General features: G+C 44.3%; 1 protein-coding gene across 4 annotated transcripts in view; it reads right to left on the bottom strand.

Moving 5' to 3' along the window:
• Positions 1–27,805, bottom strand: part of CDKL5 (cyclin dependent kinase like 5) — a 418,621-nt gene that overhangs the window by 9,632 nt on the left and 381,184 nt on the right. For 3 of the 4 annotated variants that reach the window (XM_029603337.1, XM_029603338.1, XM_029603340.1), the window contains 5 exons: positions 26,848–26,940; positions 24,818–24,923; positions 15,069–15,183; positions 4,419–4,521; positions 1,063–1,185 (listed from right to left, as the gene is read on the bottom strand). In XM_029603337.1, coding sequence (XP_029459197.1) covers positions 1,063–1,185; positions 4,419–4,521; positions 15,069–15,183; positions 24,818–24,923; positions 26,848–26,940 — 540 coding nt within the window. The remainder of the gene's footprint in view (positions 1–1,062; positions 1,186–4,418; positions 4,522–15,068; positions 15,184–24,817; positions 24,924–26,847; positions 26,941–27,805) is intronic. The other variant, XM_029603339.1, reaches the window with a different exon arrangement.

Raw genomic sequence — 27,805 nt, 5'->3', positions numbered from 1 at the left:
TAATTTCAGCCACATTCCACAGTGCAGCTAGAAAGGAGCCAGTTCTATAAATCACATTCTGTGGCAGGGCAATACCTTCCACTGTACACTAGGCTGGGGAGGAGAGAAGAGGATTGATGGAGCTTTGCAATTTAGCTAGGGTTAACTTTGACACACAAGTTCAGAAAGAGTACAATAATTTACAAAATTAATTTTTTTATTTTCTCTCTGCAATCCAGAACATGGACCACAATTTACATCATTCCCAGCTGCCGCTCAATGAGTCACAAAACTAATTATTCAAATTACAATGAAGGTCATTTTCCTTTACTGTAGCTGAAACAGATCAACAGCTGCAGTATCAACCGGAACAAGGATAAAGGCAGACTATATGAGGTACACTAAACCAAATTTGCAGGGATATATTTACAACCATGTACACAACTGTATACAGCTCACAAAAACAAATGCTTATATCCATAGGCCTCAAATTCCAGTTCTTCTGAACTTGTTTTCTTTGGTTATTTTAATTATAAGCAAAGAATGCTTTATGGTGTTCTGCAAAATAAAAAAACAATTGTAAAAGTCTGCAAAATTCATTCAGTTACAAATGAATATCATGGAATCAAATACTCTTTAAAGCCACTGCATCTACCCTATTCTTGCTCTGAGATCCACTTTTTCTTGTGCTATCGCATGTTTATATTGCTTAACAAGTACTAAATATCTGTACTGTCTTTGTATACATAAAGAACTAGACTTAAAATTCCAGTAGACTTGAGATATTTGTCTTGCAATCTTGGTTTAGTCACCATGATTCAGAATCCTCCGTTATAAGATGGCTGAATTCACATGTAGACAATAAGGTATCTTTTTCTTTTTAGATGTACTGTAATCATTCTCTCTTTTTTAATTATATTTTCTTTCCATCTTAGAACAGCCTAGATACTTTTGACTTGTGAGTTTATGGAACTGGCCCAACAGTAAGTTAGCATGTACATGATAAAGTACATGCTGTTTCAGGCAAGAAAAGAAGTTTACTGGAAAGCATTGAATGCTACTGCAATACTTAAAAATGAATACCAGAGGTAAAGTGACTACTGGAAGCTTTTTCAAAGAAGAACTATACTTTAAGTCCTTCTTTGAACTAAAAAGAGGAAAGAGGCATTTCTTGATGCTTGGATTGTCCCCTTCTGCGGAGTCGGTCTGCAATATAAGATACAAATAATCTAATTGTAAGCAAAATTTTTCATTAAATACATTGGAGCTGTCCTCAAAAATATTAAAATTTATATATATATATATATATACCACCAGTAGAGTTGTAACAAGCATAGTCCTTAAAGTGCAGTCAAATAAATCAAATATTTTCAGTAGGCCATATACTATGAGATTTACACATCTTTACACTCCTCTATTTTGTCCATTTTGTGCAACCTTAAGGCCTCATTTTCCAATATCGCACGGTATCGCATGCGATACCAAAAAGGGGTGTTACCTTATGCTAATAAGCATGTGTATTGCAAATTGCGATAACAGCTATGCAACACACTCTTAGCGCAAGTTGGCCATGGAAAAAATTCAGCTGCGGTACGGTCGACGGCCAGTGGGCCGCGAGGGCGAAACTCGACGGTAATCGACGGAGAACGGGTAAAAACTTACCGGAGTACTGCGGCTTGAAATAGTTAAAGGAGGGATCCCTGTGGGGCAAATTAACTTTTAGTAATTCCATGAGGAAAATTCCTCTCAGGAATCTCTGTAGAGCTCCTTAACCGCGAGGCTACTGCTGCGCAGAAAAAAGAAGACTGAAGGGGGACCCCTGCCGGCTGCAGGATTAGTGCCATGCTGGGCATGCCCAGTAGGGGCCACTCAAGGTTCTGGAAACTTTGACAAAAGTGTTCCGAGATTGGGCTCCATCCTGTGATGTCACTCATATGTGAGGACTACCATCCTGCTTGTCCTGTGAGAATATGTTCATCTTGCATCACATATTGTTCAATGACACATTGCGTGTTGACTCTCCTAGCCCTACTTTCCATCTTGTGCTTGTTTTATGAATCAGGTATGACATAGCCTGAATGAGAATGTGATATTTATTTGAAATTATTATTAGCTGTGGATTGCATAACACCCCTATAGAACGATTATTTCCGATAGCATGAAGTTTATTGGCAGCTTATAGAAGTAAATATAGTAAGCTATTTAAGAACATAAGAAACTGCCATACTGGGTCAGACCAAGGGTCCATCAAGCCCAGCATCCTGTCTCCAACAGTGGCCAATCCAGGCTACAAGTACCTGAACACTAAGAAGATCCCATGCTACTGATGCCAGTAATGGCAGTGGCTATTCTCTAAGACTTCTTGTTTAATAGCAGGTAATGGACTTCTCCTCCATGAACTTATCTAAACCTTCTTTAAACCCAGCTACACTAACTGCACTAACCACATCCTCTGGCAACAAATTGCAGAGCTTAACTGTGTGTTGAGGGAAAAAGAATTTTCACCAATTAGTTTTAAATGTGCTACTTGGTATCTTCATGGAATGCTCCCTAGTCCTTCTATTATCCGAAAGAGTAAATAACAGATTCACATTTACCCGTTCTAGACTTCTCATGATTTTAAAGACCTCTATCATATCCCCCTCAGCCATCTCTTCTCCAAGTTGAAGAGCCCTAATCTCTTTAGTCTTTCCTCATAGGGGAGCAGTTCCATCCCCTTTATCATTTTGGTTGCCCTTCTCTGTACCTTCACCATTGCAACTATATCTTTTTAGAGATGCGGTGACCAAAATTGTATTTAGTACTCAAGGAGCGGTCTCACCATGGAGCAATACAGAGGCATTATGACATTTTCTGTTTTATTCACCATTCTCTTCCTAATAATTCCTAACATTCTGTTTGCATTTTTGACTGCTGCAGCACACTGAGTGGATGATTTCAACATATTATCCACTATGACGTCTATATCTTTTTCCTGCCATGGGGTATCCTATACACACAACATACTAGAAATAGCTAAGCCACTACAGACATCCACAGATTCTGCCATGATGTGTGCATAATGCTACACTGAAGTTCCACAAGTATTAGTAATGTATTACTAGTGAAATCAAAGGCTTTAAGGCAAATTTTAAAAGCCCTATGTGTGCCGAAGCCAGGAGATACATACAGAAGTCAGGCTGGCAAGCGTCACGCTGGTTTTAAAAAGCATGCAAGTATGCGCACAATTTTTTTTTTTTTAAAAATAAAAAAGGGGCGGGGCTGGGCATTTCTGCATTTTTTTATGAAACCAATGTGTATTTATGCACACAAGTGTGCGCTGGGGTCCCCTACCATGTAACTTTACTTCTGCTATAGATGGCACGTAATTCATGAAACAATAAAAACATGGCTAGACAGTGGGGTTTTAAGGGGTGGGGCTAACAGGATAAAAGGGAGGCTATTTAACTAGGGGGGGTTAGAAAGTCCTGACCTTTACCTGGGCAAACTGGGAATGAAGTGGGAAAACTGGTAATTGTGTCGGTATATGTATCTGTCAAAATTCCCCCACTTACATGGTAGAGGTGGCATTTGCGCGCATCCATATAAACTTGTGCACACATGTATGTACATAAGGCCTATTTTATACCATGCAAGCATATACGTGCACGTTATTAAACGGCCGCATCCATTGGTGCAAGACAGCATACAGTGCACACGTGCGCCTGCGAGGCTCTTTAAAAGTTACTGTCTTAGTGACTATGCCAATGACAAGGTATCATGCCTTATGTCATATTCTGCACGATATTTCATGAGATCTTTGCTGCAGTAGTAAGTTACTGTGGCTGATGACATAACCCTCTATTATACTTTATTTAAATTTAGGCATTTCAGCTGAAATATAATGCTGTGTCCTGCTGCCACCTGCTCTGTTAACAGAACCAGCAACCAAGTAGAAAACAGTCAGTAAAGATGCTATGCTGTGATTCGTTGCTGCTTGCGATCAGAGTATATAGGATCATAAGAATAATTCTTGTCACACTCGTATTTGTCACTGCAGTTCTAATTTCAAGTTTCAGTCATTAGCTTTATTAAGTTTTACTGTATTTCTATTTGACAGCTGCTATCTATTTGGGATACTTTCATGTAAGGCTAGCAGATTCCCAACCCACCTGACATGTTTTATTTAGGGTTGTGTAGAAGACATATTGGGCCCAATTTTAAAAAGCATTTACAAATTGGGTTTTACATGTATAAATGCACTTTACCCGTGTTAAGTGGGCTTTTGAAAATTGCTAAAATATATGCCATCGAATTATCCATAGGATTTACCTGCGTAAGTGCACTTTATGCAGGTAAATGGCTTTTGAAAATTGCTATAATAATAGTTATATTTACATGTGTAAATGCTTTTGAAAATTCCCCCCTCTATGTAGTATATATAAGTTAGTAATACTTACAGGTTGAGATTTCTTCTTTTTCTTTTTTATTACTCTGAAAAATCCCTGCTTTTCTTTTTCTTTCAGCTGTTCGGAGTGGCTGTTGATATTTTCTGAACCTTTCCTAAAGCAATAACAAAAAAACATTAAAACATTTTCAAGAGACTACACTTTCAAAACAATTGTCATAAGAGACAAGTATTATCGAGGTTTCTTGTCTATATGATCCTTATTAAAAGTTCTGTACAGGCTCATGAACAGAAAGTAGTTCTCAACATTCAATTAGGATTGAATTAAACAATAATGACTGATAGAGAGAGCCTTCCTGTTTCAGCTGGAGGGACTGCAAACTTGTGACCCAGTCTATGTTGGAAATTAAAGATCAAAGTGTATGGCTTATTATAAATAATATATAACTCAGAAGTTATGCATTCAGTGACATAATTAAATAACTGATGGACTTTTAAAGGGGTACCAGCATGTCACCTTCTTGGGTTGATTACTATGCCAAGCATGAATAGTCACAGAGTAAGACTTGACCTCTCAAGTAGTGCTCACAAGCTTGAGCAGTTATAGAAAGATAATAAATAATAATAATTACATAAGAAACTACTGCAAGGTTCATGATGTTTCAGTTGTCTAGAGACTCAGTTCCCAAGAAGACTGCCTGAATGAATTGAGGATGTATGAATGGAGATGTAATAGATCAGATCAACAATCTAAAGAGAAACAAATCACCAGGACCAGATGGCATCCACCCCAGAGATCTAAAAGAACTAAAACATTAAATTGCTAATCGGTTACTAGTAACCTATATTATCTCAATTATAATAACACCAGGAGGTAAACAATTCTTATTGAAACATTAATCCCACATCATAAAGAATACTATCTTTCTTATAAACACGGTATCAGAAATTGCTCAAATGGCGCCAGGGTATTCTCTATCCACTGCCTCTCGCCACGTAATGGGCCCCAAGCAGGATCAGTAAAGAGCACACAGATCTCATTCATTCGCCAGTTCTGCCCTACTCTAAATTAATTTCTACTGATTTTTATTGATTCTTACAAAATAAACTTTTAACAAAATATGAGAAATCCCACTTATCTTTTACCAAAAACCTAGAGACATGCTTTGACAAGGATCTCCACTTTAATTCTCCGACATTTTTGCATAGAAAAATGTAAATATGCACAGGTAACAGCCATATGAGTGTTGCGTTCACAGGTTTTAAAATAGCACCTTATATGCATAAATGTTGGCCCAGCCCTGGAAGGCCCCTGGTCTGCTCCTTTTTTATATGAGCAAATTTATTTGTGCACCATTATTTGTGCAAGTATATTTGAGGTTTATAAAATAGCAGCTGCGCGAATATGCGCTATTTGACGGTAACTTTTAAACAAACCAACAAAGAATGCCACAAAAGTGGGTGCACATCTAACAAGAAAAACAAAAAAAAATTGAAACAAATCCCACTAGATACAATAACAACTTATGTTAAAAGCAATGCTGCACAACTTGTTCAATGATTGATGTGAAATAATCATTAACCACCCGCCAGCCACTGACTAAAGTAAATATGAAGTGCCCAAACAACTGTAATTCCCATTAATGGTGTGTATTTTTAATGAAAGTTTTCTGTAAATATACATGTGAAAACTTAATATAAAGAAAATAAAGCCACTTATGACATAGTATGACTAAATGTCTATTAGCTATACTTAGCTCATCCTCTGTATGTTCAATGATGGTCAGTTGTTCGGTACTCTCAAACAGTGTTCTCAAACAATACTCCCAGTTGTTTGATGCTTTCAACCAGTATTCTCAAACTGTGCTTCCAACATGGCTAAGTTTCAGAATGTATGGTCTTAATGAAGAATGTGATTGGGCATCCTTGATTTGACATTTTATAATCTGATGGGTTGCCTCCAAGTTCCATGATAAAGTATATATAGAAGAAAGTTTGAAGAGAATGCTTATTAGCCATTTGTATGCCAGTTGTCCAGGAAACAGAGGAATATTTTCTCTCTTTGCCGCTTTTTTGAAGCGCTCAATGATGTATTTTTGTGACTAAACATCTGGTCAACTTCTAAATCAATTTTTTACAATCATTGTTTTCAACCTACATGTCCCCTGATGAAGGACTCGTTCCGAAACTTGGCCATGTTGGGAGCACAGTTTGAGAACACTGTTTGAAAGTATTGAACAACTCTGGGAGACTGACCACCACTTAACATACAGAGGATGAGCTAAGTATAGCTAATAGACATTTAGTTATATTATGTCAGAATTGGCTTTATTTTCTTTATATTAAGTTTTCACATGTATATTTACAGAAAACATTTTTTGAAAATTATTTTTTAAATACACACCATTAATGGGAATTACAATTGTTGTTTTGAGGCACTGCACTTCATATTTACTTTAGTCAGTGGCTGGTGGGTGGTTAATGATTATTTCACATCAATCATTGAACTACCTGGTTAGGTAATTTTAATGATGTATATTGGTATGAAACACTCACCGATCACCTTTAAAAAATTTTTTCAGATAAACAAGTTGTGCAGCATTGCTTCTAACATACAAGCCGATACAATAAGGAGCGGTAGGAAGAGCTGTGTTAGTGCAGGGCGCACCCGCATTTGCCGCACGCAGAGTCCGGCTCACCTACCGCTCGATACTGTATTAAAATCGCATGCAAATTCATTTCAAATGTCATTTGAAATGACATTTGAAATGCCCTCGCGACTTGACATGTAAAGTGTAACTTACTTTTCTTGCAGCCCTCCTCCGGAGACAGACCGCGGCTCCCCTGCCTCCCGGGGGTTGCCCCCTGCCTCCCGGGGGCAGCCGGCGGCGAAAGCGGTCCCCACTGGCGAAGATGGATGCTTGCAGGGGCCCTCTGCCACGATCGCTCCCGGGCGAATTCTTTACTAAAGCGCGGCCTCTCCTCCGAAGCTTCTTCGCTCTTCCGCCGTGACGTCAATTTGGGCGCTCAAGCCAGCAAAGCGCACGAACTGGCATGCGTACGTTCGTGCGCTTTGCTGGTTTGAGCGCCCAAATTGACGTCACGGCGAAAGAGCGAAGAAGCTTCGGAGGAGAGGCCGCGCTTTAGTAAAGAATTCGCCCGGGAGCGATCGTGGCAGAGGGCCCGTGCAGGCATCCATCTTCACCGGCGGGGGCCGCTTTCGCCGCCGGCTGCCCCCAGGAGGCAGGGGGCAGCCCCCGGGAGGCAGGGGAACTGCGATCTGTCTCCGGAGGAGGGCTGCAAGAAAAGTAAGTTACACTTTACATGTCGAGTCGCTTTTCCCCTTTTTGTTGCTTCGGGAGGAGGGTAGAGAGGACTGGGCTGCCCCGGAGACTGGCACCCATGGACGCAGCCAGGGCAGGTGAGCGAGGGCTGGGGGAAAGTTTGCCGCCTACCCTTACCCCTGCCTCTAACGCAGGGGTAAGGGTAGGCGGTAAGTTAGCAGGTTAAACGCGCGGCAAAACTGCAGGTTCAAAAAGTGATAATCGGGGTGCGCGTTACTGTATGGGAGGGAATAGCTAATCCGATCGTTTACATCTCATATACATGCCGCGGGCGGAAGGGGTTACCCGTTGATTTAAAGAGGTGGTAAGAATGGGTTAAAGGGGATAGTGAATCGCGGGTTGGACTAACGCGGCCAAATTGTGAGTAGAAAGCGGGTTAGAAGCAGGGTAACCGCGGCCGCACTTTACTGTATTGACCTGATAAGTTGTTGTTGTATCTAATGGGATTTGTTATCTTTTTTTGTTTTGCTTGGTAACCTTTAAACAGACATAAGAGCACACATGTGTGCACACAATTTTAAATGAACGTACGCATGTGTGCGTAAATGCTGCTTTTACCGCATATAATTGGGGGAATTTGATAAGGGACGGGTGATGACACCATTCGCCATTTTCCCAGTTCATTCCCAGTTTGCCCAGTTAAGGGATAGGACTTCCAAACCCCCTAATTTAATAGTCACCCTTCCCCCCATTAGCCCCGACCCTTAAAACTCTGCTGACTAGCTTAGATTTTTCGTTTTATTACTTACACACCATCCATAGCAGCAGTAAAGTTACGCAGCAGGGGACCCCGGTGCACACTTGTGTGTGCAATTATTTATGCACAGATCTCTTGGCTTTCCCCCGTCATGTCCATACTTCGCACCCGGAGATACGTGCATCCAGGGGAGGCTTATAAAATCTGCTTGGTGCGCATGGGCTCAACTTGTACGCTTATCTCCCAGTTTTGGCACGTGTGGGGCTTTTACAATTCTCCTGTTTGTGTGCACATGTGCTCATTTTTGTGTGCAACTCTTAAAATTCACTTTTAAGTGCATGTAATGCAAATAAACAGGCCTTTGAAAACTAAAACGATAGTATGCTACATTTACATTTTCCTTTGATAATTACCCTGATACTGTCTAATAACGAGTCCAATTTGTCTCGCTTGGTTGCTTTGAAAATCAGACCCTTTTGTTGCTCCTTGAGTCAAGAACCCTTTATCTAGAATCTCAACAAACCTAAATAAACACTCATTAATGCCTCTTATGTGCAACTTAATTAAAACAAAAGCGGACAGAAACATCTCTATAAGGCAACCATAATCTATAATCTCAACCTAAAATAATAAAGTGACTATGAGCATAAATTCATAACTTGGTTTTGGTACTCTGAACAAATGTTATCTGGTAAAGCAAATGTTGCTAACCTGTAACAGGTGTTCTCACAGGACAAGCAGGATGGTAGTCCTCACATATGGGTGAGTACCGAGCTGAGGATGTCCGAACATGCACCAAATGTACCCAACGGCGTGCAACAGGCACAACAACTGGGGTGGAATTTGGTAGAGGGCATCCTGAACCCCACCGGGCAGGCGGAAGGGTGTTGGTACATCACGTTGAAAATAGGTTACGCAGGACAGATTGGCCGAAGATGGAATCTTGTCTTCTGGCTTTGTCCAAGCAATAGTGGGCTGCGAAGGTATGGAGAGAGCTCCAGGTGGCAGCCCTGCAAATGTCAGGAAGCGGCACCGATCTTAGGTGTGCTACTGAAGTTGCCATGGCCCTCACAGAGTGTGCTTTAACACGGTCTTGAAAAGGAATGCCTGCTTGCTGGTAGCAAAAAGATATGCAGTCCGCCAATCAGGAGGAGAGAGTCTGCTTACCCACAGGTTGCCCTAATTTGTTGGGATGGAAAGAGACGAATAACTGAGTGCTCTTCCTGTGGGCTAGTGTACGGTCTAGATAGAAAGCTAGAGCTCGTTTACAGTCAAGGGTATGCAGAGCCTGTTCCCCTGGATTGGAATGGGGCCTGGGAAAAAAGGTAGTTAGTATGATGGATTGATTAATATGAAACTCCGAAACTACCTTGGGTAAAAACTTAGGGTGAGTGCGGAGTACCGCCCGGTCCTGCAGGAGTTTAGTGTAAGGCGGATAGGTAACTAGGGCCTGTAACTCACTAACCCTGCGAGCTGAAGTGATAGCTAAAAGGAAAATCACTTTCCATGTGAGATATTTTAGGTCACAGGAGTGAAGAGGCTCGAATGGTGGTTTCATGAGCCGACCAAGAACCAGGTTAAGGTCCCAAGAAGGGGCTGGAGGACATAAAGGTGGCTTGATATGGAGCAAGCCCTTTAAAAATCGTGTTACGAGGGGTTGTACTGATATAGGAACATCCCCGACACCTTTATGGAAGGCGGCTACCACACTGACATACATTCTGATGGAAGAGGTTTTAGACCTGACTCTGAAAAAACCTTGGGATTGGACAGGAAAAGGGATCAAGGGAATGCGAAGTGCACCATGATGTGTACCTTTTCCATTTATAGGAATAAGATTTTCTTGTGGAAGGCTTTCGGGAAGCAATCAGGACACGAGAAACCGAATCTGAAAGGTGAAGTGGTTGAAGGATTAACCTTTCAACATCCATGCTGTCAGGGACAAGGCCTGAAGATTGGGATGGCATAGGCATCCGTCATTTTGAGTGATCAGATGCGGGTCTGTTCCCAAGGGAATGTGCCTGCGGATGGAGAGATCCTGGAGTATGGGAAACCACACTTGGCGTGGCCAGTGAGGTGCTATCAGGATCATGGTTCCTTTGTCCTGACGTAGCTTCACAAGAGTCTTTGAAAGAAGAGGAAGTGGAGGGAATGCATAGAGCAGACCAGTTGCCCACAAGAGGGAGAATGCATCTCTGGGCTGAGAGCGCTCGTTCCGAATGAGGGAGCAGTAATTGTCCACTTTGTGGTTCTGAGGGGACGCAAAGAGGTCTGTCTGGGGGTATCCCCATTGGCGAAAGATTGAGGTCGCTACCAAGGGGTTGAGAGACCACTCGTGTGGCTGGAAGACGCGACTCAGTTTGTCTGCCAAGACGTTGTCCACTCCCGGCAAGTAGGTGGCCCTGAGGTACACTGAGTGGGAGAGCGCTTCCGCCCAAATCTGCGCAGCTTCCTGACACAGGAGGAAGGAGCCTGTGCCTCCCTGCTTGTTGATGTACCACATGGCCACCTGGTTGTCCGTCTGAATCAGGATGACGTGATTTGACAGGCGTTCCTGAAAAGCCCTGAGAGCATATCGCATTGCTCGAAGTTCTAGGAAGTTTATTTGATGTTTGGCTTCCTGTGGAGACCAAGATCCTTGTGTCTGTAGATTGTCCACATGGGCTCCTCACCCGAGGTTGGAAACTTTGGTGGTGAGAATGAGTTGAGGATCTGGCACTTGAAAAGGCAGTCCCTGGAGGAGATTGGTCTGATCTTTCCAGCAGGTGAGAGAAAGACAGAGTGAGTTGGTGATGTGGACAATGGTCGACAGAGGCTGAACATCTTGAATCCATTGTGACCTCAGCGTCCAATGCATGAGTCTCATGGCCAGGCGGGCCACTGGTGTAACATGGACGGAGGACGTCATGTGTCCTAGCAGGACGAGGAATTGGTGAGCTGTTGCTGTATGTTGAGACTGCAACTGGTGAGCGAGGTCCACGATTGTTAGCGCTCGTTGTCGAGGTAGAAAGGCTTTTGCCTGTAAAGTGTCCAAGTCTGCCCCAATGAACGACAAGTTTTGAAATGTGGTTAAATAGGATTTCCCGTAATTGACAAGAAATCCTAGAAAAATTAAAGTGTGTAGAGTGAAATCGAGGGACGACCGAGCGGCTTGCTGGGTTGGAGCCCTGATTAACCAGTCGTCCAAATAGGGGTAGACGTGCACACCTTCTTTCCTGAGGAAAGCTGCTACAACAACGAGACATTTGGTGAAGACTCGTGGTGCAGACGCTAGGCCGAAAGGAAGCATTCGATATTGATAGTACTTTGGGCCTACTAAAAACCTGAGGTACTTGCGATGAGTTGGAGTGATCGCAATGTGTGTGTATGCGTCCTGGAGGTCCAGAGAGCAGAGTCAGTCTCCTCTTTGTAAAAGAGGTAGAAGCGAGCCCAAGGTTACCATCTTGAACTTTTCCCGCTGGAGGTACTTGTTGAGAGCACGTAGGCCCAGAATTGGACGAAGCCCCCCGGATTTTTGGGGGATCAAAAAGTACCGGGAATAGAACCCTAGGCCTTGCTGCGAGAGTGGGATGGGTTCTATTGCTCTTAACTGGAGAAGAAGGGAAACCTCCTGCTCCAGAAGGACAGAGTGGTCGGATACTCTCCATGCCTGCAGAGGTGGTGAGTCCGGTGGAAGAGTAAGAAAGTTTAGGTGGTAACCCTGAGCAATGATTGCTAGCACCCATTGGTCGGTTGTGATTGATTGCCACATGTTGTGAAAGTGGCACAATCGACCTCCCTCTGGTATGCTTGGCAGAGGAATCAGACTGCTGCTCTCCAAGTGAAAGTCAAAAACCGGAAGCAGGCCCCGGCTGGGGAGCTGCTTGCGGCTTTTGCTTTCGGGCCTGGCGAGGCTGAGGCTTTTGATAAGGTCTCGTAGTTCGGGACCTTGCTGGTGGAGGATAGTACTTCCTTGGACGGAAGAATAACTTCTTAGAGTCCTTCCTGAAGGGCTGTCTTAAGGGGAAGTCGGAAGGTATCGATGAGAGCTGTTTAAGGGTCTCATGATGGTCCTTTAATTCAGCCACTGTTTGCTGGATCTGCTCACCAAACAGATTGTCTCCTACACATGGTAGGTCAGAAAACCTGTCTTGTACTTCTGGGCGAAGGTCAGAAGATTTGAGCCAGGCCCATCGTCTTGCCGAAATAGCAGCTGCAGACACTCTAGTAGAGGTGTCTAAGATATCATAAGCTGTTCTTATCTCATGCTTTCCTGCTTCAAACCCCTTGTTGACAAGGATTTGAAGCTGGTCTTGGAATTGTTCAGGCAGGGTTTCAGAGAAGTCCTGTATCTGTTTGAAGATGACCCTATTGTATTGGGTCATATACAGCTGGTAAGCAGCAATTCTGGAGATGAGCATGGCCCCTTGGAACACTCGTCGACCAATATTGTCTAGGAACTTGTGTTCCTTAACAGGAGGGGTAGATGAGTGAGGCTTCATCCTTTTTGCTTTCTTTTGAGCCGATTCTACCACAACTGAGTGGTGGTTGAGCTGAGATTTTTGAAAGCTGGGGGCTGACTACACTAAATAGGTAGTGTCAGCTTTTCTATGGACTGGGGCAATGGATCCAGGGTTTTCCCAATTCTTTTTGAGGAGGTCAAGAAGAACTTGATGAATGGGAATGGAAGTGATCACTTTAGGGGCATCCAGGAACTGGAGCAACTCCATCATCTGGTGCCTATCATCCTGCTCCGTCTGAAGCTGAAAAGGGACCAACTCAGACATTTCCTTCACAAAATTAATGAAAGAAAGGTCCTCTGGAGGAGAACGCTTTCTACTTTCAGTAGGAGAGGGAGGTGAAGGTAAGTCATCGGTGTCTGAAGAAGTATCATCGCCTCAGGTGTCATAAGGATCAGCAGACTGACCTGTAGGACGAGAAAGGGGATGGATACCCAAAGGCCCCGGCTGAGGCTCCGAGAAAATCGAAGGAATCGCCGAGGGCACCATGGACGGCCTGGAGGGCATCGGTGCCGGTATCAAAGGCATCGATGGTGCCGACGTACGTATCGCCCACAATGAATGAATCGGTGGCGAGGGACGAATTGGCATCGATGGCTGAGGCAAAACTCCCGAAGGTGGGATGCAGAATGGTATTTCTCCTCCCGATGAGGCTGTCAACGGGGAGCGCACCGGAGCCATCGGACACCCGGGAATCACCGGTGGAAGTGCAGTTATGAGCGCCTCCATCCGGGATAGCAGCGGAGCCAGTGCTGCTGGAATCGGGTTGATGACCGGTTCCACAATCGGTGCCGGTATCGGTGCCGAAGGGACCTGGAGTCGTTGCATCGCTTTGTCGATGGCCTCCTGGACCAGTCGGTCCAGTTCTTCTCGGAGACCTGGAGCAAGAAGCCCCGGCTCCAGAACAGAAGAGGGAGGCAGAGGCATAGCCGGAGGGAACACATTTACAGGCGGAATCGCGGCTCCCAAACCCCGATCAGGTGAGGGTGGCCTCGGTGATCCGGTCGCAGGAATGGTCGGTGCCTTTCCTGGACAGGGCTTCTTCGACGGTGGTGAGGTCGATGATTTCGCTCCCTCGACGGTCCGAGTCTTACGATGCCGATGGTGATGTTTCTCCCTACGATCTCCTCGATCCTGAGGGGGAGTAACAGGTGCCGATGGCCATGAAGACGTCGATGGCGGGCGGTCACCGGACTGTGGTCGATGCTGGTGCGACGTCGACGGTGCCGGTTCCGATGACGTCGATGCAATAGATGGCGTCGGGGTGTGGGCACGGAAGAGGAGTCCCATCTTCTCCATCCTTGCCTTGCAACCTTTGGGTGTCATGAGGGCACATTTGGTGCAGGTCAGGACATCATGCTCCCGCCCTAAACACATTACACAGACGCCATGGGGGTCTGTGATAGACATGGTGTGAGTACAGTCCGGGCACCGGCGGAACCCCGACGCCATGGCCACAGAAAAAATCGAGCTGCGGGATGGACAACTGCCAGCAGGCCGCAAGGGCCAAACTAGACGGTAATCGAGGAAAAACTGTCAAAAAACTTACCGGAGTACCGCGGCTAGAGAGAAGTTAGAGGAGGGACCCCTGTGGGGCAATTTAACATTAGTTAATTCCGTGAGGAAAATTCCTGTCAGGAATCTCCACAGAGCTCCTAAACCGCGAGGCTACTGCAGCGCGGAAAAAAGAAGACTGAAGGGGGACCCCTGCTGGCTGCAGGGTTAGTGCCATGCTGGGCATGCCCAGTAGGGGCCAGTCAAAGTTCTGGAAACTTTGATAGAAGTTTTCCGTGATTGGGCTCCATCCTGTGATGTCACCCATATGTGAGGACTACCATCCTGCTTGTCCTGTGAGAAAGAAAGATCCATAATTTTTCTAAACGACACCATTTCTTATTTATTTAGATTTATATTCCACTTTTCACACTTTTTTCAGCGCTTCAAAGTGGATTACATTCAGGTACTAAATTATAATTTAAGAGTCCGGCTTTATACATAAGACTCATGTTCTTTTCCATTCTTCACTCCAACCTGATACACATATCATATCAGGTTGGCAACAAAAAAGTTGGAAGGGAAACTGAGGGAAAAAGATTGAAAATGTGGCAAGAAAAGCGAAAGGATAAGAGAATGACAATCAAACATTCCCTAAAATAACTCACCAGGGGTCAAAGACAGTGGGTCTTTTAGAGTGGTTTGCCGCAGTACTGTTGTCTGCAGATCCTCTGTTTAACACATTATTATCATGGTATGTAGCATCTGGACGTGGTGAGGGAACTAAATAGAAAACATTAAAACAGCATTTGCAATCTCATTTAATCGCATGACCTTCAAGTTCTGGCTCACAGCTCATTGATACACATTTCGGAGGTCAATATTCAAAAAAGCTGCGCTCCAAAATTTAGGAACCTATTTTCAGTCGACCTTAGAACCCTAAGTTTTCAGCTAATAATTCATCTACATTCAGGGCAGTAAAACTTATGAGGTTGATATTGAGCACCACTTAGCCAGATAAGTTTGAACTTATCTGGCTAAGTGTTGCAGCTTCAATATTCAGCCACATTCAGCAGTCACCACTTAGCCTCATACCTATTTATCTGGCTAAATAGCTGGATAAATGAGGGGTGGGGTGGGATGGGGACCTTCCAGAGTGAAGTTACTTATCCGGCTAATTTAACCAATATGTGCCAATATTCAGTCTTACCCAGCTAAGTTAGCCAGATAATTTAAGACTTGCTATTGAGCAGTATGGGCACGGATAAATCTCCTGGCCAAGTTAGCTGGGTAACTTGCTCATCCAAAGAGCAGATGAATATGAGTCTAAATTTAGGTCCTGCTGTTCATTTGCCTAGATTTAGGGCCCTAAGTTAGGTGCCTAGTGCTGAAAATCGGTGCTAAGCTCCTAACTTTTTCCCCCACCCTAAGTCTTTCCCTGAAACCACTCTTTTTAGATGCCTAAATTTAAGTCTAGTGAAAGTAGGATCCTACATTTACCGTAGACACTCAGGCCTAGTAAATTTTTAAAAGGTCCAATTTAGGGACTTATACTTCAAAGTTTCGGCCCATAAATCCTTTGAAAACCAGCCTCTCAATCTATATTTAATCCTTTTAAAGCTGTTTAATAACAGTAGTAACAAATAATTTAATTATCATGTGAACCATCTAACAAACACCTAAATCATGACCTCAGGAGAGATTTATACAATCAGACAACTAAGCCATTATGGAGGCAATTTTTAAATTAAGAAAGGTCAATTTTAAAGGTTCTCTGGGTAAAGTAGTGCTTTACCTGCAGAAAAGACCTTTCAGAAAATTGTGCCACTGACCTGCATGAACAAATATGCACATCCACACTGTATGCATGTACTCGTGCCACTGATACGCATGTACAAATATGTGCATCCTCATTGTATGCATGTACTTGTGCCACTGATCTGCATGTACAAATATGTGAAGACGTGACGTCACGACATCACGTCTTGAGCGGCCAATTGCACGCTTTCCCCGTGCAGGCGGCCATCTTGTCGGGAGGAGCTAAGGCAGGCCAGATCGTGTTCCTGCTCATGGCTGGCTGCAAAAAAGTAAGTTTTTTGCCGGCGTCCGGGCTGGGGGAAAGCTTCGCCGCTGTCATCTCTCTCCCCCCCTCCCGGAGCAAGGCTGCTTTTCGCGCCCTGCTCCGGGAGGGGGGGAGAAGAGATGACAGTGGCGAAGCAACTTACTTTTAGCTTTTAAGTTTTTTTCGCTTATTTTTTTGATTCGCCGCTGTCATCTCTCCCCCCCCCCCTCCCGGAGCAAGGCTGCTTTTCGCGCCCTGCTCCGGGAGGGGGGGAGAAGAGATGACAGTGGCGAAGCAACTTACTTTTAGCTTTTAAGTTTTTTTTCGCTTATTTTTTGGATTCGCCGCTGTCATCTCTCCCCCCCCCCTCCCGGAGCAAGGCAGCTTTTCGCGCCCTGCTCCGGGAGGGGGGGAGAAGAGACAAGCGGCGAAACAACTTACTTGCACGGGGGAAAGCGGTCTCCGTGGCAGCCCCAGTCCTCTCCCCTCCTCCCGAAGCAAAAAAAAAAAAAAAGCTTTTTTTTTTTGGCTTCGGGAGGAGGGGAGAGGACTGGGGCTGCCACGGAGACCGGCACCCATGATCGCGGCCGGGGCAGGTGAGCGGGGGCTGGGGGAAAGCTTGCCACCTACCCTTACCCATGCCTCTACCGCCTGGGTCAGGGTAGGCGGTAAGTTTGCAGGTTAAACGCGCGACAAAACGGCAGGGAAAGGTAGCGTTAGTCGGGGCGCGGGTTACGGGATGCTAGGGGAATAGCTAATTGGCTCGTTTGCATGCAATATCGAGCTAATTCGCTCGTTTGCATGCAATATACATGCCGCAGGCGGAAGGGGTTACCCGGGGAATTTAGGACGCGGTAGGAGTAGGTTAAAGGGGATTCGGGATCGCAGGAAGGGCTAACGTGGCCGGAACGTGAGTTAAAAGCGGCTTAGGAGCAGGGTAAACGCGGCCGCACTTTACAGGATAGGCCTGTGTATGCATGTATTTGTGCCACTGATCTGCATGTACAAATATGTGCATCCACATTGTGTGCATGTCCTGATGTCACTGATCCACATGTACAAATATGTGCGTCCACATTGTGTGCATGTCCTGGTGTCACTGATCCACATGTACAAATATGTGCATCCTCATTGTATGCATGTACTTGTGCCACTGACCTGCATGTACAAATATGTGCATCCACATTGTGTGCATGTCCTGGTGTCACTGATCCACATGTATAAATATGTGCGTCCACATTGTGTGCATGACCTGGTGTTACTGATACGCATGTACAAATATGTGCATCCCCAATGTATGCATGTACTCATGCCACTGATACGCATGTAGAAATATGTACAGCAACACTGTATGAATGTACTTGTGCCACTGATACACCGGTATAAATATACACATTACACCATATGCATGTAACTTTGTGCTTAGGAGAGGAGAGACATTCCAGGGACTGGCATCTGGGAGAGGGTAAAGACTTATGCATATATTTTTCGATTTAAACATGCTGCACACCAAATAGCAGGTGAAAAACCGTGTGTACGTAGTTTTCCTGGGATCATTTTCAAAGCAGACTTGCATGCCTAAGTCCACTTTGAAAACTGGTGTAACTTTTGTGCTATGTTGCAAAACTGCCCCCTAAATTCTGGGCTTGCAAGGCACATTTTCAAAGGAAAACCCCACATGTGGCTTCCCTTTGAAACTGCAGCTTCGGGTCCATCCAGTGGATACTTAGTACTCATATATATTTGAACCTGCTTTAAAGCAGATGCAAAATATAGCTCTCATTTACTTTTCCTCCCTCCACCTAATCCCTCCTCTTTTCAATCCCTTTTTGACACCGCTACTTTTATCCATAATGAGGAGGGGACAGTATTCAGCAGGGCTTTTTATGTGGGCAGACAACTGTTTACCTGCATATAAAGCTTTGAAAATTACCATCCCCAAGAACAATTTTCAAAATTGTTTACCTATGAAAAATGGCTTGGCAAAACATTACCTTCCACTACCTGGCTAACAGCATGAGCAGGCTTCCAGTGGATCTGTATGTAGCTAGGTGTAAAGGAGGCGTTTTCAGGGCTGTTTAGGTCATGAAGTAAAAAGCAAGCGACGTGCACAGGTTATAAAATTGGGGCATCCATGTGCATGCACCAGGAACCACATGCACATGGATGCCAATGTGTGCTTTTTAAAATCGACCCCTAACTGCATAGAAACTTGGTTCTCTCAGTAAGTGGTAGGACAAAAGTCTTGTTGAGAAAGTTTCAGTTCTGGAGCTTGCTCCTATAGGAGGAGAGAAGGTGATGGAGAGCTGCAAGAAGCCTGTCTGCCTAGCCTCACCTCTACATCAGAAGAATCAGAAAGGGGGTTTGTGAAAATATAAAACTTTTTCCTTCTGCTGCTAAAGACAGGAATTTCTAGTTGAGATTTTCACCTATTGCAGGAGAAACATCTGCGAGTATGGGTCTGAGGAGGACCATGTGAGTAGAGAAGATTTTGTGCTTTAACCTAAAGAAACCACTAACACCGTGTTTGAACAGGGATAAGTATTCACAGCCTTATAATATTTGAAAAAAAGATGTCAAATAGCATACACCTGAAACCTTTTGATCTGAATGATGTACTATTTGCGACTATGCTGTTACTCTAATACGCTGAGAGGCTTGGAAATGCAACAACTGTGAAGAAGTTTGTTTTACATTAAGAGGGACAGAAAAAGGAGCAGAGTAATTAAGTAACTGTACAATCTGCTGTAGTCATTCATTTTTTCCTGCGTTGACTTGCTTCTTGTTCTGTTGCACTGGCTGAATTGTAAATATTTTCTTGCCTTTTTCTTCAAGGAGAAGGTTTGCTTTTAGGAATCTGTTATCCAGTGAGTTAATTCAGAAAGTGAAAGGAAGTGTATAAAGAGTCTTACAATTCACTGAAGGTTCTTTAAGAGATTTACCATCCTCCCCGCACCCCTAGTAAACAAGAATCCCAGCACAATATATATATATATATTTTTTTGCATGTATGATCAATGAGTAAGGGTGGTTACATGTATATGAAAATAGATTAGGATTGCCAACTGGCTCCAGATTTTCAGGACATGTTAGTCCAGTCCTGTTTTATTCACCTGCATGCAGGTACATATAAATTTTGCTTTTCTTAGGGAATGCAATAGAAAAATCAGAATAAATCCCAGCATGCAATGGGGTAAAACCAGGCCTGGATCAACATGTTCTGAAAATCTGGAGCCAGTTGGCAACCATAAAATAGATGCAAATTTCCCTTCACTTTTGTTAGCCTGGCTGCTGATGGGTCTGCTCACTGCATTTGCTAACTGTCAGATCGATACTTTAAGGCCGCGGTAGAAACAGTGCGGCAGTGCCGGGCGCACCCTCGTTCCCCGCACGCACAGTTCTCTTCACCTACCGCTCAATACTCTCTTCAAATTGCATGCAAATGCATGCCGCGGCTGCGAAGCGTTAGGCAAGCGTTAGGCCCGCGCAACCCATTTTACTGTATAGGCGCTAATACAGCGCCTAAACAGTATCCTGGGTGCGCTGGTACCTGTCATTTCAAATGTCATTTCAAATGACATTTGAAATGACATTTGAATGGCAGGCACCAGGAAGTGGATGGTTCCTCCCCCCTCCCGAAGCAAGGCGCAGGGCAAAAATTAAAATGGGAATAAAGTGTAAAAAATGGGGGTAAAACCAAAGGGAGTAAAGTGTAAAAAACCATGGACGACCTCCATATTAACATTGCAGCGTAAGTTGTTTATATATATGTATAAATACCTGTCACTTTCCTGTCACTTTCCGAATCCCCCAGGCGTGCGGTCATCGAGGCGGCGGCGGGAGCCGGCGGGCGGATGGGCGCCCGTTCATCCAGGCGGCGGCGGGAGCCGGCGGGCGGGTGGGCGCCCGTTCATCCAGGTGGCGGCGGCGGTGGGAGCCGGCGGGCGGGTGGGCGCGTGTTCGATCCAGGCCGCGGCCGGGTGGGCGTGCATTCCCGCCGCCGCCTGGATCCAACGCGCGCCCACCCGCCCGCCGCCGCCGCCTGGATGAACGGGCGCCCACCCGCCCGCCGGCTCCCGCCGCCTGGATGAACGGGCGCCCTCCCGCCGCCGCCTGGATCCAACGCGCACCCACCCGCCCGCCGGCTCCCGCCGCCTGGATGAACGGGCGCCCACCCGCCCGCCGGCTCCCGCCGCCGCCTGGATCCAACGCGCGCCCACCCGCCCGCCGGCTCCCACCGCCTGGATGAACGCGCGCCCACCCGCCCGCCGGCTCCCACCGCCGCCTCGATGACCGCACGCCTGGGGGATTCGGAAAGTGACAGGAAAGTGACAGGTATTTATACATATATATAAACAACTTATGCTGCAATGTTAATATGGAGGTCATCCATGGTTTTTTTTACACTTTACTCCCTTTGGTTTTACCCCCATTTTTTTACACTTTATTCCCGTTTTAATTTTCGAACACCACACTAACACCAAGTAGAGGGTAGGCGGTAAACTAACAGGTTAAGGACGCGGCAAAATAGCGGGTTACAAAGGAGATAATCTGAGCGCGCGTCACAGTATTGGAGGGGAATAGCTAATTCCTTCATTATACAGCTAATTCGTTCATTTACATATCATATACATGCTGGGTGCGGAAAGGGTTATGCGTCTGTTTTAAGAAGCGCTAAGGACGCGTGAAACTGGAGACTGTATCGCTGGATCACCTTACGCGTCCGAATTGTGCACTCACAGCACGTTACAGACGGGAAATCTTCAACCGCACGTTACAGTATTGATCTGTTTGTGATAGAAGTGAAAGAACACAGAATGTTGGCTAATAAAAGCCTGCATGACAGTCCCCTTTCCTTTCTGCAGCCCCTGCAACAGAAATGGTAATATGTTTTACAAGTGGGTTATAAGGTTTTAATAAATGAAATGCTATTAATTGTGCAAGCTTAGGGGCGGATTTTCAGACTCCGCGAATAGGCCTACTTTTGTTTGCGCTCCAGGCGCAAACAAAAGTACGCTGGATTTTAGTAGATACGCGCGGAGCCGCGCGTATCTGCTAAAAACCTGGATCGGCGCGCGCAAGGCTATCGATTTTGTATAGCCGGCGCGCGGCGAGCCGCGCAGCCTACCCCCGTTCCCTCCAAGGCCGCTCCGAAATCGGAGCGGCCTTGGAGGGAATCCTCTAACGCCCTCCCCTCACCTTCCCCTCCCTTCCTCTACCTAACCCACCCGCCCGGCCCCGTCTACACCCCCCCCTTACCTTTCTCCGGGATTTACGCCTCCCGGAGGGAGAAGTAAATCCCCGCGCGCGAGCGGGCCTCCTGCGCGCCGGGCCGCGACCTGGGGGCGGGTACGGAGGGCGCGGCCACGCCCCCGGACCGCCCCGGGCCGTAGCCACGCCCCCGTGCCCGCCCCCGACACGCCCCCCTCGGAGAACCCCGGGACTTATGCGAGTCCCGGGGCTCTGCGCGCGCCGGTAGGCCTATGTAAAATAGGCTCACCGGCGCGCAGGGCCCTGCTCGCCTAAATCCGCCCGGTTTTGGGCGGATTTAGGCGAGCAGGGCTCTGAAAATCCGCCCCTTAATGTGTAGCTATGTTGTGCAAGTCTGAAGTGCATGGAAAGGATGAATACAGTTTGAGATGTGTGTATAAAAATTTAAAAACATAGGTGCAGATTTTAAAAGAGTACGCACGTGCGTACTTTTGTTCGCGCACCCGGCGCAAACAAGAGTACACCGAGCCGCGCAGCCTGCCTCCGAAATCGGTGCAGCCTCGGCGGGAACTTTCTTTCCGGTGCCCCTCACCTTCCCCTAACTAACCCGCCCCCTGGCCCTAACTAATTCCCCCCTCCCCCACCTTTATTTCAAAAGTTACGCCTGCCTGCCGGCACGCCATGTTCCGGGTCCGGTGGCTGGTCTGGAGGCCGCGTCCACGCCCCCAGGAATGCACCCCGACATGCCCCCCAGGAAAGCCCCGGGACTTATGCGCGTCCCGGGGCTTGACCGAGCCGCCGAGCCTATGCAACATAGGCTCAGCGCACGCAGGGGGTGGAAGGAGCAGCTTTTTGGGGGTTTCGCGTATATCTTATGTGTGTACCTCTTTGAAAATCTGCCCCATAGTGTATATGGTGGGATGAAATTAGTGGTGCAGATGTACAAGGTTTATCCTTTTGTGATGCCCATTATGTGTAGTTGAAACAATAAGTAGGGGATCTGATAAATACTCTCGTGGATTGGTACCATCTGAAAAACATGGACCATTATCAAACTATTCATATAAGAAACGCTCTCCGTTTTATTATACAAGAAAAGCACCAAAAAAGATGTGGAATCATGAATTCCTGCCCTAATATGTAATTGTTTGAACACTTTTTGCTCAGCAGACCAATTCAACAAATTAATAAGTTATCAAGCAGTCTGATTCCCGCCTCTGGCACTTTGCTTCTTTTCTTGTGGAAATGAAAGACTCTTGAGGACAGTCATTAAAATATGAAAAGATTTTTTTCTCATTTTAAGAGGTGCTAAATGTAATTATAGGTGAATTTTCAAAAGGATTTACACATGATTATGTAACTACTACTGTAGCAATTTTCAAAAGCCATTTACATGTGTAAAGTGCACTTGTGCAAGTAAATCCTATGGACAATTCAATGGAATATATTGTAACAATTTTCAAAAGCCCACTTACTCAAGTAAAGTGCATTTACTCGTGTAAAACTCAGATTTACATGTGTAAATGCTTTTTAAAATCAGGCCATTAGTGAAATGCAGAAAAAGACATGTAAAAGTTTCTGTTACAAGAGCTATGAAATATCCTCCTAAAACACTATAGCTGCTTTAAATTAAATACATTTTTCTCAGTTTTTCAAAGTTATGTTCCTTTTGATTATGCAGAGCTCTTTAGTAAACCAACAATTACTTTTGCTTCAGCAAGCTCAACCTCACAATATATGTGTTTTTAGGTGTGAACAAATATCTTTTGATTCAGATTTTTGTCATTTTGCATCACAAAACATTTTTACTAATAACTATGGTAGGCAGACCAAGTATTTATATTCAATCTAATGTATGCAATGGTTGGTATGCATATTTTGCAACTTGAAGCTACCTCAGATACCTGCATTGGTTTACATACATGTGTATGACAGTATAATGCACACTCAAGCAATGTCTGTTACATAATTTTCAATTATTATTAGCACTTCCGGGGTTGCATGGGCACTTAACTTAGCAGCTCTGGAGAAAAAGACTTTTCTTTCCATTTTCTCTTTTCTTTTCCCCTACCTTAGGTATTGATGGCCAACATAAGATCTCCAAAAGGTCAAGTAGGAGCTTCCAGGCTGCACACAACAGCCAGCATTCTTGCCCCCAGATCATCTCTAATTTATGCGGCCACAAAAAATGCAGAAACCATATAAAATCCTACAAGAGCATGCTTTGTTAATTATTACGCAGGCTAAATAAAATTAATAAGAAACCATATTTATTTATTTATTTAACAGATTTATAAACCATCGATCAAGCACATGCCACTTGGACAAGGAGTCATCCCATCTGCCACTTTTAACTTGGGTGCATATTAAGTTAGAATCTGTTAACATTTTGCATGGTGCAAGTTATTTTCAAGAGATCCAATGCTTTTATGCATAATTAAAGACTGGTTGTTAAATCAGCACTGATGTTGAACAGAAGTTACATTTTTAACAGCTCGTTCAACAACTGCCTGGCAAAAAACCTACCTGTTATTCTATTAATAGTTTTGCTCCAATCAGCTTATTAACCGACCAGTCACATTTTTTAAAACTCACTTCAATTTCTATAAAAAGCTACAAAGAATCTACAATGCCACATGTATTATGTGCTTTAAAATCAGTTCAATCATTCCTTTAGGTATGTAGATATTGTATAATGGTGTCGTTTATATCATGATACAAGAACCAGAGCTGCTGAACTTCACTTCCTAGTATGTATAGCTGCACCATATGAGAAACGATACTATTAATTCCTCCCCACCTGACAGTGCACTTTTGTATACAATGATTCTACAGTACTAAAAGGTAAAGGACTATGCTGCCATCCTTATGGTTTGCGCATACAAACTGTTCAGATTATTTCATGACATTTCTTCTGTTATTTCACACAAGGCAGGTTTATTAATTCATTCTTAATGATGATCAGTCTGAATGTGAAAGTATTTGAAAATTAAGATACAAAAGGAAGACTCCCAAATCTATCCAGACTCAATGACTTTAAAATTGAGAAATTCACCTCCATAACTATTCTTTCTTAAACTATTTATCTTTTAAAAGTAGGATTTATCTTGCGTTAAATTATCATTTTGATATCTTGTACATTACCTCTGTAAAAACTGCCAACTCTTCTGGGGACAGTATCACTATAATGATGTCTATTTTCCTTTGTGGATGTGCCATCATCTGGGTGAGTATCATGGTATGGTCCACTCTAAAATTATATGCAGATTGTTAAAACAGGTGAAAATTTGAAGATGATGCTACATATCAGAGTGATTCCTTATTTATCTAATGGTGTAGGACTCTGCCTAGGACAATCCCTGGTGAGGCTTGTATATTTCAGTCATCTTGACAGCAACGATGAAAGCCATTTTCATGGGTATAGACAGCAATGGACTGTCTAATATTTACTCACCCTCTAGGCAGAAAAAGAATTTACACATATCAATGTATATACTTTTACCCAATTAGATGTGTAGGCTTTCCTGGAACAGGGTTAGGTTGGCGATGGCAACTATGAATGTAGTTTTGGATATTCAAAACTACACGCATTGTTCTGCCTAAAAAAAAGAAGGACCCACACAAAAAGCAGGCACACCTTTGTGTGGATATTTTTGAGGAGGCAGTAATTAAAGCAAAACTACCAATTAGTTTTGATGTTATTATTACAGCAAACCTCGTGGGCAAAAACTATCCATGGGATTAATCAAACCATAGGTAGTATGATTAACTAGTCTTAAATTGCACTTGTGAACTTTCTGGTACAATTAAACAGAGGCTTTGAAAACAAGTTCTCTTGGGGCCCACCTATGCAATGCCCTACTAAGGAAGACATACATTTCTGGTGGTAATGTCTGTTCAAAGTATTTGTAGCACACTTTAAACAGTGGTGCTATGTGGTGCATATAGTGTTCTATGAACTGAATGTGATATGGATCTCTCTCTTCAAAATGCATATGAATTAAGAAGTTACAATGGTGCATCAAAATTATGGGTCTTGTTTAACAAGGAATGCTTTTACATTCTGTGCCCAGAAGGAAAAAAAAACCCAGAAAAACTTTGGTAAAACATGTCCAGCAGAACGGAGTTTTACCCTAACAAAGAAAATTGGGTTGCATTCCTGACAGAGCATCCAGTTGATCCATATATTCTCTTTAATTGCAATATACTCAGGTAAAACCCCCATAAATCTATCAACTGTATGCTAAACATTTCACTCTTTCTATACAGACACAACAGTGATTTAACTAATACAAGTTTGAAACTTGTGAGCAGTAGCACCAAACATACATCTTTCTTATACTTTCAGAGTTTAATTATCTTAAAAAATATATGCAAAAAATCTCTCTAAAATACTTAGAATAGAAAGAGCAATGAGAAGAGTGAATGTAAAGTATCCTCCCTTTAGAGAGATTTTATTTTTATTTATTTTTTTTATTTATTTTTATTTTTTTTTAAGATAATGGGCCAGATTTTAAATCGTTTACGTAGGTGGCCGGGCCTTACTGGGCCACCTACTGGGCCAATTTTCAAAGGGCCCGGCCACGCGCGTGTAAATCCCGGGGTGGTCCGGGGCTAGAGGCGCCCGGCACAGCGGCAATTTGTCGCTGTGCCGGGCGCACACAACTTGCTCCTGTTCAGAAGCAGGAGCAAAAGGTAAGGGATTTAGGATAGGGGGAGGGCAGGATAGGGGAAGGGGAAGGGAGGTTAGGCTAGGGGGCTGGGAGGGAAATGGGGAAGGCCTCGATGCGTTGCAGTGCGAATTTGCAAAATTATTCCTCCCCTTGATGCGCCGACCCGGCATTTTATAACATGAACGCACTGGCGCGCACATGTTATAAAATCACACATGGACGCGCGCGCGCAATTTTTAAAAATCTATCCCAATATAATTATGAATGCATATGAAAAATGAGCAAATGGACAGTAGCCAGGTTTGAAGCCTGGATGACTGGTGCTACTGGCTCACAAGTTTTAAACATTTGCTAATTCAACCCCTTTGTTGTCTGTTAGTATTTGCCCAATATATGGGCAATTATTTTTCAGATTCTTTTCATACTAAGAACAGATAAATAATTATAATGTAAGCACCAATTATTTACTAGCTAGAATATTGCTCTTAAAGTGCAACAGACCTCAGACTTTTGCCGCGAGTGAAATGAAACTGCATCTCTGGAAGAATCTTTTAGAGGCCTTGCATGATTCACCTCTGGTGGGATCTGATCGATCTGTCCATAGCAAAGAAACAAAATTCATACTAGGCATGATGCTTAACACAGTTCCAGCTTTGGTAGTTACACCCTAAGTTGTAAAAATAACAAGAGGCAGGTGGCACCTTATAGACTAATGTATTGAGGGAGAACTTTCGAGGACAGAGTCCACTTCATCAGACAAAGTGGACTCTGTCCTCAAAAGCTCATGCCTCAATAAAAGGTGAATTTTCAAAGCTCCCAGATGCGTGCGCATCCCTCGCTGTGCACACATCTCATTTGGATACAAAAAGGGTGAGGTCTGGGCAAGGCGTGGGCATTTCCAGGTGGGAGTCAAAAGATGTGTGCATAAATATTTACACACCCGAGCACACACCCAGGTCCAGTGCCACGTAACTTTACTTCTGCTATGGAGGAGGTGTAAGTTTAAAACAAGAAAAAAAACCCCAGCCATCCCTGAGAGGTTTAAAGGGTCTGGGGTAACTGGGGGGAGTGCAAGCTACTAAGCCAGAGTGGTTTGAAGGACCTAGCTCTACACTGACCAAACTGGTGAAACTGATTACGGCGTGGACACGCGCTGGTTATAAAATTCCTCCACCTACATGGCTCAGACTCAGATGTGTGCACCCAGCTGCAAAACAGGGTGCACACATACACATGCCTATGCTATTTTATAACATACACACATATGTGCACCTATGTTATAAAATAGCCATGTCCCTGGGTGTGCACTGACGCACACGCATCAATATGCACCTGTGTGCCCCTTTGAAAGTTACTGTCCCTGCTGGTTAGTTTATAAGGTGACACCTGCCATTTGTCATTTTTTTGCTACACCAGACTAACACAGCTATCCCTCTGAAGATTTTCATCTAAGGTGTAA

This window comes from Rhinatrema bivittatum, chromosome 5 (genome assembly GCF_901001135.1).
Source record: "Rhinatrema bivittatum chromosome 5, aRhiBiv1.1, whole genome shotgun sequence".
NCBI classification, from domain to species: Eukaryota; Metazoa; Chordata; class Amphibia; order Gymnophiona; family Rhinatrematidae; genus Rhinatrema; species Rhinatrema bivittatum.
This window is presented reverse-complemented; position numbering and strand designations above follow the sequence as displayed.